Below are 12477 nucleotides of genomic sequence, written 5' to 3'. Positions count from 1 at the left end.
TGTTCTGTCTCCAGGAAGTCGCAGCTCTACCTCTGCCATGTTAATCTGTATTTTATGCGACTCTCAGGACACGTCTTGGTCTCCGTAGTGTTGTGACACATCGTATTTACGTAGCAGCAGTGGTGCTAAGAGAAATAGTGTGGCGAGAAGAAATCTATCTACTTATCAAATATTGGTTACAAATGATTGGTAATTTTTTAAATAATAAAAGTACAGCGCATCTACTGATAGTAAAAAAAACTGATATATTCAACTTGTATCTGATGCACACTTTTTTAAATCAATGCATCACATTGTTAACTTTTGTGTCAATGTTGTGAATCTTTCCATCACTACTGATCTCAGACCAGGCCATGGACCAATCCCAGACATAAACCGATTTCATGGTGAGCCTTTAAAGTGACTTCAAACTAAAAAAATGACGATCGCATCCAGATATGCTCACTGTCTCTCCTGTTCCTCTGTTACATTTTTTTTCCAATTGCACCTGACAAGATCAGATGTGTGCAGCCAAAGTTGGAAATTCAAGACTTACATCACAGGAATCAAAGTGACTCAAAGATTGAGAGAATTTACATTCACATTTATGACATATGGCAGATGCCCTTACCTGGAACAACTTACATTTATCTCATTTATACAGCAGTTGAGGGTTAGGGGCCTTGCTCAAGGGCCCAGCAGTGGTAACTTGGTGGAGCTGGGATTTGAACTCACAACCTCTCAGTCAGAAGTCCAATGTCCTTCACAAGTACGCTAGCACTCCAGAAATGATCCAAGACCTGCTCTGATTCCTGTTGGTCAGGAATTGCCATGACGAACCTTCTCTGCTTTGTTGTGTTTTTTTTATTAAGACTTCACCCAAATACGCTAAAAGGTTTACATTCTAGCTTCTAAGCTTCCACAGGAAGACACACTGATCTCAGATAAACAGTCCTGGACATGGAGATTGATATCGTTTTCTTTCCCCGAACATGTTGTATGTGATCATTGGAGTTGGGATGAGGCACGAAAAGATGCAAACTGTTTAAGCAGATGGTAAAAGCGATGTTCATTTTATGCAGAAACACTAATGTTCCGTTACGCTTCTGGTGATTGACACAAACGAGCAGCTGGCAGGGTTTAGTGACTCAACCACGTCTTATCTCCCAGCGCGAGAGCAACAGTCACAAGCATATGCGTTCTTCCACGCCACAGTCGGGATTTTATACTTGACGAGTTATTGAATATTACGTTAAGAGATTTTTGTTTGTCGAACGTTTTTTAGAAGCAGGTTGCCATGTTGAGCAGATTCCTTCCAAGCCCTAAAAGATTACATTAGGCTTGAGAAATAACAAAATCTTCTTTTAAATTATTATTATTTTTTTTTACTTTTTTACGTATTTTACTGTGTTTTTTAGGGTGTTACTATGGAACTCCAGGTGTTTTTAAGGGTGTTACTATGGTACCCCAAGTGGTTGTTGGGGTGTTACTATGGTACCCCAAGTGGTTGTTGGGGTGTTACTATGGTACCCCAAGTGGTTGTCAGGGTGTTACTATGGTACCCCAAAGTGGTTGTTAGGGTGTTACTATAGTACCCAAGTGGTTGTTAGGGTGTTACTATGGTATCCCAGGTGGTTGGTGGGGTGTTTCCATGGGACCCCAGTGGTTGTTGGGGTGTTAATATGGTACTCCAGGTGGTTGTCAGGGTGTTACTATGGTATCCCAAAGTGGTTGTTAGGGTGTTACTATGGTACCCAAGTGATTTTTAGGGTGTTACTATGGTACCCCAGGTGGTTGCTAGGGTGTTACTATGGTACCCAAAGTAGTTACTATTGTACCTCAAGTGGTTGTTAAGATCTTACTATGGGACGCTAGGTGGTTGTTAGGATGGTACTTGGTACTACAAATAACAAGTTAGTTTGTGTTATTTCATTCATTCATTCATTCATTTTCTCCCGCTTATCCGTAATTCGGGTCGCGGGGGCAGCAGTCTAAGCAGGCCCCCGTCTTCGACTGCTGCCCAATCATCACAGCACCGTCCCTTACAGTCCCTCCTGCAGGTGGTAAACCCACGGGAATGTGTTATTTTAGCTAGTAAAATATTAATTGTTTAAGTTTATTCAAAAGAGTGTAGTTAGATTGCTAGTTAGTTTTGGCAAACAAGGACAAATTTATATTATAATCTCTTTAACAGAGTGGAAGTAGTGGCTAGTTGGTTGTTCATTAGTTCCTTGTTAGATAGTTAGCTTGGCTAGTTAGTTAATTATCAAAATAATTTCCTCAAAATATGAAAATATTTGAATTGAAAGAAAAAGTATTTAGTAAATTAGATGCTAGTTAGTTAAAAAAAATAGAAACTTTTTGTGTTATAAATGTATTTAAAAGAGGAAGTAATTAGTTAGTTAGTTAGTTAGTTAGTTAGTTAGTTAGTTAGTTAGTTAGTTAGTTAGTTAGTTAAGCACTTACTTAGCTAAACTACCATAATGTCAAATATAAAAACAGTTGGCAATAAAATTTATTCAAAATGGGTAGTTAGTTAGCAGAATAGTTAAACTTATTGTGTACTAAATGTATATAAAAAAGATAAAGAGGTGGTTAGTTAGTTAGTTATTACCTGTGGGTAACAGTGTTATATTATGGGACTAAAAGGAAGGCACTAATAGAACATTCTGGGGTGAGGGTGATAGTGATCATGGGGGGGGGGGGTCATGGGGTTATAAATCAGTGTAAAAGTGCAGCCCATTAGCTGAAGCACAACGTGGGAGGCATGAATGGGAGTGTGTGAGGTGTGAGTGTGGATGTGATTGGTATGGGTCATGAGGTGTGGAACTGGTGACCTCTGATAGATGCAGCACTGCATGCGGGAGGGTATTTGTGTGTGTGTGTGTGTGTGTGTGTGTGTGTGTGTGTGTGTGTGTGTGTGTGTGTGTGTGTGTGTGTGTGTGTGTGGTCATGTGAATGTGTATTGTATGTGTTTGACATTAAGACTACTATATAAAGGTATTAAGATGTGGTCATGGTTTGATGAAAATATTTACAGGACGATGGGATGGACTTTCTGATCCTGTTAGCTACGTAGTGCAAAAGCAGCAGTAGTGCTAATCTTAAGAAGTCTGGGCTTTTAAACACTTCCTCACTATTAAGTGTACTTAATTTAATAATTAACACACACCGACACCACAGATACTCGTTTTCCTTTTTTATCCACAAACCCACTGTTTTAATGACAGCACAATTAACACTCAAACCGCCGGATATTAGCGCTGTAGTGATGATATACGCCTGGCAGAGCATCAGAAGCCCCAAGGACGGCGTCAGGTGTTTTATCACCATTAAAGTGCTGGAGCGGCTTCAGAAATCGGATGCAAATGTGTCCAGTGCCGTCGCTGCCAAATGAGAACACACTTTACCATTGAGACAGAGAGAGTTCAGACTTCAATCTTCTTCACAGAGCTGAATGATTCCAGTCTAAAGAGATTTACTAGAAACTTTTACGAATTAATCAACAGATTCAAGAAGTTCTTATTAAGTTGCTTATTATTCCTATTTGTTACCTTAAAATATATAATAAATGTCAGACTGTGCATTTGGTTTTATGGCGTTTCAATCATTGTGTTCATAAAACACACTTTCTTCAAATGTTCCTATGTTGTTTATTAGGACCAAAGCAGTAATTGAAATATTTAATTTGGAAAAGTGTGCTGCAGTAAGTGCCGCCATCTTGGAAGCGTCTGGGTATGTATTTCCACAGAGTAGTAAATATACACTTTAAACCTTTAATGTGAGATTTATATTCAATGCAACCACTTATACAAGCATTAACCCTCATACCGGATCCTCATTTTCTATGTGACTCACTGTGACTCGGAGGTTTCTCGTCTCCTCTCAGGACTGTGTCAAGGACGTCAGTAATGTGAATGCAGATATGAAGCCACGCTCAGACTGGATGTAGACGTGCTCTTTAGTGTATTTACCACTGCTGCACTGTTTACGCTTCTGAGAGGGTCGATTGCTTCAAATTACAGATTTAGTGAACCTCTCAGTCATGGACTTATCTGAAGAAGTAGTGAAAGACTCAGAGGACCCCTGTGTGTGTGTGTGTGTGTGTGTGTGTGTGTGTGTGTGTGTGTGTGTGTGTGTGTGTGTTCACAGAGATAATACACAGTAGATAATGAAGTAAAATTGCTTCTTTATTTCTTTTTCTTGCTTTTTAGGATGAGAAGAACCAAGTGCTCATCACCAATGCTTGGCTACAGCTGGTAAGTTGTTGGCATTTAAAATTTCCGTCACTCTAGGCCTAACCCCACCCTAACACTACCCTAACCCCACCCGAACACCACTCTAACACCACCCTAATACCACTCTAACACCACCCTAACCCATCCTCATGCCAAACATGACCTGACACTTACATTACCTTAAACCTAACCCCACCCAAATAACACCCTCGTCTCAAACCTAACCTCACCCCAACCCTAACCACACCCTAAACCTAACCCTCATCCTAATCTTAGACCCACCCCTACCCTAACCAGGCCCAACTTTAAACCTAACTCTACACTAACAATAATCCTAACACAAATAACATTTTCTTTAGCATTTTCTTCGTTTTTATTATGTTTTAACCACTAGCTACTTCTTTTTTTAATAAAATGTAATTAGCTTGAAATCGTCCCAAGAAACAGGTTAGAGAGAAGTTCAGCTTTAATGAAGCTCTGAGAAAATCACAAAATTTCTATAAATATATGTTTCCATTAACACATCCGTATAGCGTTCACACTATCACGTCTCGTTTGTTTACTGCCTGTTTCTTTAGTCTGATTGGCAGGTGAGATCCTCCCACTGTCCTGAAAAAAAATCTAATATCAAGTGTCACGCCGAATGACAAGGCAGCATTGTGTAAAAGCTTTTTTTTCAGCTTTTGTCTCTCATAAGCATTTTGTTAGCATTCGTACATCTAAAACCACACGCTAATGCACAGAAAGTACTTAATCCGGGTCGAGGAAATTTCCCAAAGTGCACTTTTCTCTTTCTTTTTTTCTCTTTTAAAACGTAAATAAAGAAATTATTGGGGAGAAGATCCAAAGCGGATAAATCACCAATTTGTGTCTCATTAATATTGCAGCACAATAATCATGTTGTTTAATTGAGCAGGAAAAAAATTAATTAAAACGAATCACAAAAAAAACAACTGAAAATTAATTTTTATTTCGATTATTATACCACATATAATGATTGCCCAAATGTTTGTGGACACCTGAGCATTAGATTTATATGTGCTTCTTTTTAAACATCCCATTCCACATTAAGTTCCCATTTGCTCTTATAATAAGCTCCACTCTCCTGGGAAGATGTTCCACTAGATATTGTAGAGATTTGTGTGAGATCCACAAGGGTGCTAGTAAAGTCAGGTACTGATGTAGGTGAGGTGAGGGGGCTTGGGGTGCAGTCAGAGTGAAACAATTCTTCCTAAAGGTGTTCAGTAGGGTTGGAGCTTTAGAGCAGGAAATCTTCCACATCTTCCAAACCATGTAATGTATATCTTCATGGAGCAAGCTTTGTGTACAGGGGCATTGTCATGCTGGAGCATGTTTGTGTCTTGATGATCAACTGATGGGAAGATTTCATGCTCCTGCATCCAAAGACATCCTATGCAATTGTGTACCTATGGCTAGAAAAGTCGGGTGTAAAAAAATACTTTTGTCTGTAAAGTGTATTTCCGAGGGATCGATTAAAATTTTTTTTTGGAAAAGGAAAAATAGTTTACGGTCAAACCATTCGAGAAGATTTCTCCTGTGAGGTGTGATATCTTACGTAAGAAAATCGTTTACACTAAAATGCTTAATAGGACAGATGGGGCAGAGCTCCAGATGGCACATGATCACGGTTATAACAAACACCTCAGTGTTTACGGATACAGAATTATTAGTTTATAATAAGTGCGGTAAAATGGAGTGTGTGTGTGTGTGTTGGTGTGTGTGTGTGTGTGGGGGGGGTTTACACCCACCCACCATAATATTCTTGAGAACGCTCACTGGGAAACAGAGCCATTGTGGGACATGAGCTTGGATGAAAGCAGTCTTCATCTGGATAAGTCCTTGTTTAGAAAGTCTTTGTACGCTCCAGCATCACAATTTCTCTTTAATATCAGAGGTTAGGCACTGTTCTAGCATGATGTGCACATAGCAAGCTCTATGAAAACATGGTGTGTCAAGGTTGGAGTGGAAGAAGCTGAAGAAGTGGATGAACTGGAAATGACAACTGAATATCAGTGCCTGATCTCACTTGCAGATAAACGAGCACAAATCCTCACAGCCATGCAACCAAAATATAGACTAGACTTCGCAGACAATGAAAACTGTTATAGCAGTGAAGGTGGAATAAATCTGGAACGAGACGGCAAGCACATATGGTTGTGAAGAAGAGGCCGACCGATTCATGAGTTTTGCAGATTAATCGGCACAGATAGCTGATCGTCCCAGCAATCAACTATCAACAAAAACCAAAACCGGTAGTTTTTCCGGGTTGCATTATACAGTGCAAGAGCGGCCTCTAGAGGCGAAATCGCAGACGTCATGTGCTGTTTATTTGAAGTGTCTTTTCCGTTAATTATTTTGTATGTAACGATTTAAATTTATTTGAAATGTTAATTTTTGTTTCAGTTTTAATGCATGTGTATTTAATTCTATTAATTGAATTAAATTTTATTTCTATAGCGCTTTTCACAATGGACATTGTCTAAAAAACGGCTTTACAGAATGTAAACAACAGAATTCTACAACAAAAAAAGTAAATATAAGTGAATTGTGTGTATTTATCCCCAATAAGCAAGCCTGGGCATAAATATTTACCTAGATATTTATTCATATAACTAATATATTCATATATATTCTATTCTATTTTATATTATATTTATTTTTCTTTTTTTATATTTTTGTAATAAAGTTCAGAAATCTTTTACATGGAGTGTTTTGTTTGTTTTTTATCCAAACGAGCTATCGGTAAAATTCAATCTTTTGATTTTTCAGATGTCTGAATACTTTTGGTACACATGTATTAAACACCAGAGAGGGGTCTTGACCCTGATGTTTGATATCAGCAAACAAACCAAAGCATATTTATAGCATGTATATAAATGAACAGATATTCTGTGTGTGTGTGTGTGTGTGTGTGTGTGTGTGTGTGTGTCCTCATTGCGAGTCCACTTGGCGAGTTTGTGTTTTTTCTTGCCCCAGCTGTTTAACAGCTGTGTGCTCATTTTATGTGTGTGTTTGTGCAGGGCTGGACAGATGTGTATCTAAGCTGGAACCCGGAGAATTACCCAGGCGTTAATAACCTACGCTTCCCGTCCAATCAGATCTGGACGCCTGACATCCTCCTCTATAACAGGTAAAATTGGCAAACACACCCTCAGGAAGTGAGACGATTATTAATGAGCAACGTTTAACAGCGATGGAACCTCATTATGATTTGTGGGAATTCCATAAATGCAGGCCTTTAACTGGCTCTATAACACAGTGGGGTTATAAATGAAAGACGGTGTGTGGAGGTCAGGGTGTATGGCTTCAAGCTCCACTGAGCCCTATCCTGCATTCGCTAACACACCTCCTCAAGCATGATTTACTCACACAACTCCCATGTGCCTCAGTATGGTGTGTGAGTGTGTGTATGTGTGAGTGTGTGTTTACCCTTAGGTAAAGGATATTCCATATCAGCAGGAGTCTCGAGGTGTCAGTGATAGACGCTAGACTGATGATGGTGTGTGTGTGTGTGTGTGTGTGTGTGTGTGTGTGTGTGTGTGTGTGTGTGTGTGTGTGTGTGTGTGTGTGTGTGTGTGTGTGTGTGAGAAGAATATTTGGCCTCTGTACATCCTTCTGCCGGTCTGAAAACATTCCAGGATCTAACTTCCATATCTCATTGACATAAACGTGTTAAATATCCACCTTTGGTGCTAAAGTTATAAAAAAAAAGGAAGAAAGAAAGAAAAATTAAGGCGCATTCTAACCTCCAGACTCGGTATGTTCAAAATCAATTTTGCATTGACCTTTTTTAAATTTTTTTATTCAAACGAGCGAATTTGTAATTTTCTGAATGCTATGCCCAAAAGTATCTCAAACTGTTACCACAAATTTGGACATCTTCGGATGTTGTAGCATAAAAATTCTCCTTCACTTGAACTAGAAGACTGTGCTCCTGTGCACAAAACCAGCTCCATGAAGATCTGTATAAAGGTCCTTCAAATGTTTCCTCTGATCAGAAAAGAAACACAGTCGTCATCGTAAACACCATGTGGACGCCGTGAAAGAGTTCAAAGTAAATAAAAACTACTTTTAGATGCATGTGAGTGAGTTTTCTGACTATAAAGTAGTTTATTAAGCCATTAAACACGTTACATAAATGTTTTAATTAACAAACAAAAATATGTACTTATTTTTTATCATAATATTAATAATAATAATTATAAATAGTTTTTTATATTATTATATATTATAGTTATTATAATATATATTATTATTTTATTATTATAATATATTATAATATTTTATTATTATAATATAATTAATTATAAATATATATTTTTTATTATTTCTTCTATGCTTGGAAAGCTCTTTTTTATATATAAAATAAAGATTATTATTAATATTAAAATATACAAAAATACCATGTGCGCCTTCCAATAAGAGATTTAGGAAACATTAGAACATTAGAACTTTCTTTAAAACCGCGGCCTCGTGCGATTCAGATGGAACATATCTGCCGCTGCCAAAAAACAAGGACAGGGTCACTATTTACCCGAACTTTACAGCTGTTCCTACGTCTCTATGGTATAAATTAAAAAAAGTCAAATCCTACTTCCGTTCATTCTGCAGATCTCTGTTAAGAACCGCAATGGGATTTCTTCTCACAGACATTCTCGTCTTGTGTTTAAGAATAAGGGAAGGTTTCTTGTTGAGCTTATCCAGATATGGATTATACTTAGAGCCTGTATGAAGTTAAAATCTATTGTAGACTGGAACAGGTTTCTTTCTAGGATTCTTCAATATTTACCCACATCATCCATCAATCATCCAGTCCCTGCAGATGATTAACACTGTGAGGCTACCACCAGCATGCTTCACTGTGGGAATAGTGTACTCCAGTGGACTTGGAAGGTTAATTACTGTATGTTCTCATTGAATGTTTCCAACATGCCTTTTTAGTAAACTCCAAATGGGATTTCAAACGGCTCATCACTCTTGCAAAAAGCCAACTGGTTATCCTGCAAACAGTTTCTGCCTCTCTTTTCCTTCAGATTTCCCACTTTATTGCTTTCATCCTGACTAATGGCCTCCTTCAGGCATAGCAACAATTGTGCAATTTTTTTTTTTAAACCAAACCCTGATTATAACATTTCTAAAATTTTGCATCATAGCTTCATGGACTTTATGATGATTTTTGAGTAAATTTTATAGACACGTTTGTGGACACCCGAGCATAAGGTTGAACATCCAGTTCCACGTTTAGGCTTCATTTGCTCTTGTCATAACCTCCACTCTTCTGGGAAGATGTTCCAGTAGATTTTGTGGATATTTGTGCTCATTCACAAGGGTCTTAGTAAAGTCAGGTACTGATGAAGGTGAGAATGTGAGGAAGTTCCTCGGGTGCAGTCAGTGTAAACAATTCATCCCGAAAGTAGCAGCAGATCTTCCACATCTTGCAACCTATATAAAGCAGATCTTCATGGAGCTGGCTTTGTGCACGGGGGTATTGTCATGCTGGATCAGGTTTGGGTCTCCGAGTTTACATGAATTCATAATGTCATGCTCCTGCATTTAAAGACATCCGATATAATCATGTGCCTCCAACTGTGTGGTAACAGTTTGGTGGAGAACCACATATAGTATGGTTTGTTTCCTTGATCCTTGAGATCCTCTGGCAGTTTTTTTTTACTCGGTTTTGTAATAATAAACCTCAAGTGAATTCGTTTCTCAAGTCCAATGTCCAACACTCTGGTTCTCAGTGGGAATCTGCTCACTGCTGGAAAAAAAAAAAGTCGGATGTCCCAATACTTTTGAAGTTAAAGTATATGTTCTCTCATTCTTGGCTTGATTTCATGGGTCTTCCAGAAGCAAGTGTATTTTTATTGAGGTCATGAGACTGTGTAATTGCACTCATGTTGACAACATTCGTTGTGTTAAGTACCTGATTCAGAGGTTTCATGAATTGAATACTCACTAAAAAATAAATACATAAATTAAATATAATACAGCGACATTTTTACACACCCCTCTGCCAGCACTTGTGCCTTCAGAGAGCAGCCCGAGTCAAGTACTCTTGAGAGAGAGAGAGAGAGAGAGAGAGAGAGAGAGAGAGAGAGAGAGAGAGAGAGAGAGAGATTACTAGAAGAAAAAATGAGAAATTAAATCTATAAAAAGCCAAGAGGAAAGCCGTCAGTGCCGAGCTCTAAGCAGATCCGCACGTTTAATGTACTGTATCTCACTGAGAGTGTTTGATGATCTACTCAGTCTGGACCGAATACAATGTAAAACATTTGCAGTGTTCGTCACTGGGGTATTTTCATAACAGAACAGGTTTAGGATCTTCTAGTTCAAGCGAAGGAAAAATTCAAGTGTCTGACTTTGTGCTAACAGTTGCGGGAAGAAGCACATATGGCTGGAAAATGCAGGTGATCTTAAAGTTTTGCCCACATAATGGATATTAATGCTTTACTAGAAGGTCTAGTATATGACCATTCACTGCTACAAAAGGCAGCTATAATTGGATTATAGCCATTATCACATTAAGGACAAGGGTTTGATGAGTTGATGTGAAGGGTTAAAAACGTCATTTACTGACAGGAGAAAAGGAAAGAAAACGGAAAGAAAGATGGATTTTGGGGGGAAAAAAAGTTCAGCAGAGCGAAAACAGAATTACACACAACATTAAGCTGCTTAGTATAAAGATCACTGGCTCCGAATGTGGAGTGAGAAGGAACATAAGGAAATCTGTTGAAGATTCATTATTTGTGTTACCTACAAATCATAGCAAGGATTTCAAGCCGCCTCACGTCATGCATATCAGATTAAAGATGCAGAAGGGATAACAAGATTCGCCCATACACATCAGTGCATCGGATACAAGTTGAGATTTGTATGGTGATTTGTTATTTTTAACGTATTTGCATCGGGAAAGTGACCAATTATTTGTGAACAATATTTCTGCTACTTGAATGTGACGCATCAACACTACAGAGACCGAGGCGTGTCTCCTGAGAGTCAAGATACAATACAGATTAACATGGCAGAGGTAGAGCTGCATCTTCCTAGAGACAGGACAGAAAAAGAACGTCTGATTCATCTTTTTACATTTTTTGCACTATAAAGCCGTGTTTGTGAAGGGGCCATGCGTTAGAATTCAGAAGGCACTTAAGGCAATTGATGTCTATCTGATCCGGAGAAATAAATTGAATAAAAAAAATATTGAATATCATATTTTTTCCATCAAATCGCATTGCGTCGTAAGGGGGTGAGTCGTATCGTATCATATCGCATCAGTAGCTGCTTCATATGTATCTTTAATGTATCATATCGTTGGCTATGCATGAAGATGCGAATCTGATTGGCATCAGTTATGGAGATGCACATCCCTAGTATGCAGTAATAATAAGCTGTTAGCGCATGTCGTAAATAAAAATCATGTTCAATCGTATAACATAGTAATCATCTCCCTCGACTGTCTGTAATTATGTTAATAACGCGACCTCGTTAAGACCTTGCAGTATTATTTATGAAAGCGTCATGAATCGAGGGCAATTGATCGATCAGCTTCAGCTGCATGTAAACAAGAGCCGCACACTAATGCAACGTATCTATGATTAAGGTAATGAATGCACATGATCATAGGATATCATTCTGATATATTCAAATATTTCTTCTTCTTTAAACCCAAATCTGTAATATGCTCAATTTCACAAGTACGTTTTCAATTCAGAGCGAAACGCACAGAGACCGCTGTTATATTTATTCATTAATTTCATTATAACTTTATTTATTAATAATATATTTATATTTATTTCATTCAGCACATTTTCATGATTTAGCACTTTTTTTTCTAGTAGTAAAGTTCAGTACTATTTCTCATGGTATGTTTTTCAGTATCTATTTTATTGGTTGATTAATTAGTTATAATTAAAACTCTAGACTGCACCCCAGGACTCCTCACCTCACCTACATAACCTACATACAGACTTTGTGACTGAATGAGCACAAATCTTCACAAAATCTAGAGGAACATCTTCCCAGAAGAGTGGAGGTTATAGCAGCAAATAGACACAATGTGGATTTGGATGTTCAAAAAGAGGCCCAATCTTGTGCTCAGGTGTCCGAAAATGTTGTCCAAACAGTGTCCTTTTTTGAACCTCATACTTATATGGATCAAGTTGATTGGAAAAAACTTTCGGGGTGTAGAGTGTGTCGTGACCTGAGAATGAAATCCTGGATCGTTGTATTTGATGTGCAG

General features: G+C 38.1%; 1 protein-coding gene across 1 annotated transcript in view; it reads left to right on the top strand.

Annotated features, from left to right (window-relative positions):
• chrna8 (cholinergic receptor, nicotinic, alpha 8) overlaps positions 1 to 12477 on the top strand; it is a 53539-nt gene that overhangs the window by 21509 nt on the left and 19553 nt on the right. Inside the window, exons 3-4 of the mRNA XM_083532915.1 lie at positions 4194 to 4238; positions 7259 to 7368. Of these exons, the coding sequence (XP_083389041.1) occupies positions 4194 to 4238; positions 7259 to 7368 (155 nt within the window). The remainder of the gene's footprint in view (positions 1 to 4193; positions 4239 to 7258; positions 7369 to 12477) is intronic.

The sequence above is a fragment of the Silurus aristotelis genome (assembly GCF_946808225.1).
Source record: "Silurus aristotelis genome assembly, chromosome: 27".
Lineage (NCBI taxonomy): Eukaryota > Metazoa > Chordata > Actinopteri > Siluriformes > Siluridae > Silurus > Silurus aristotelis.
This window is presented reverse-complemented; position numbering and strand designations above follow the sequence as displayed.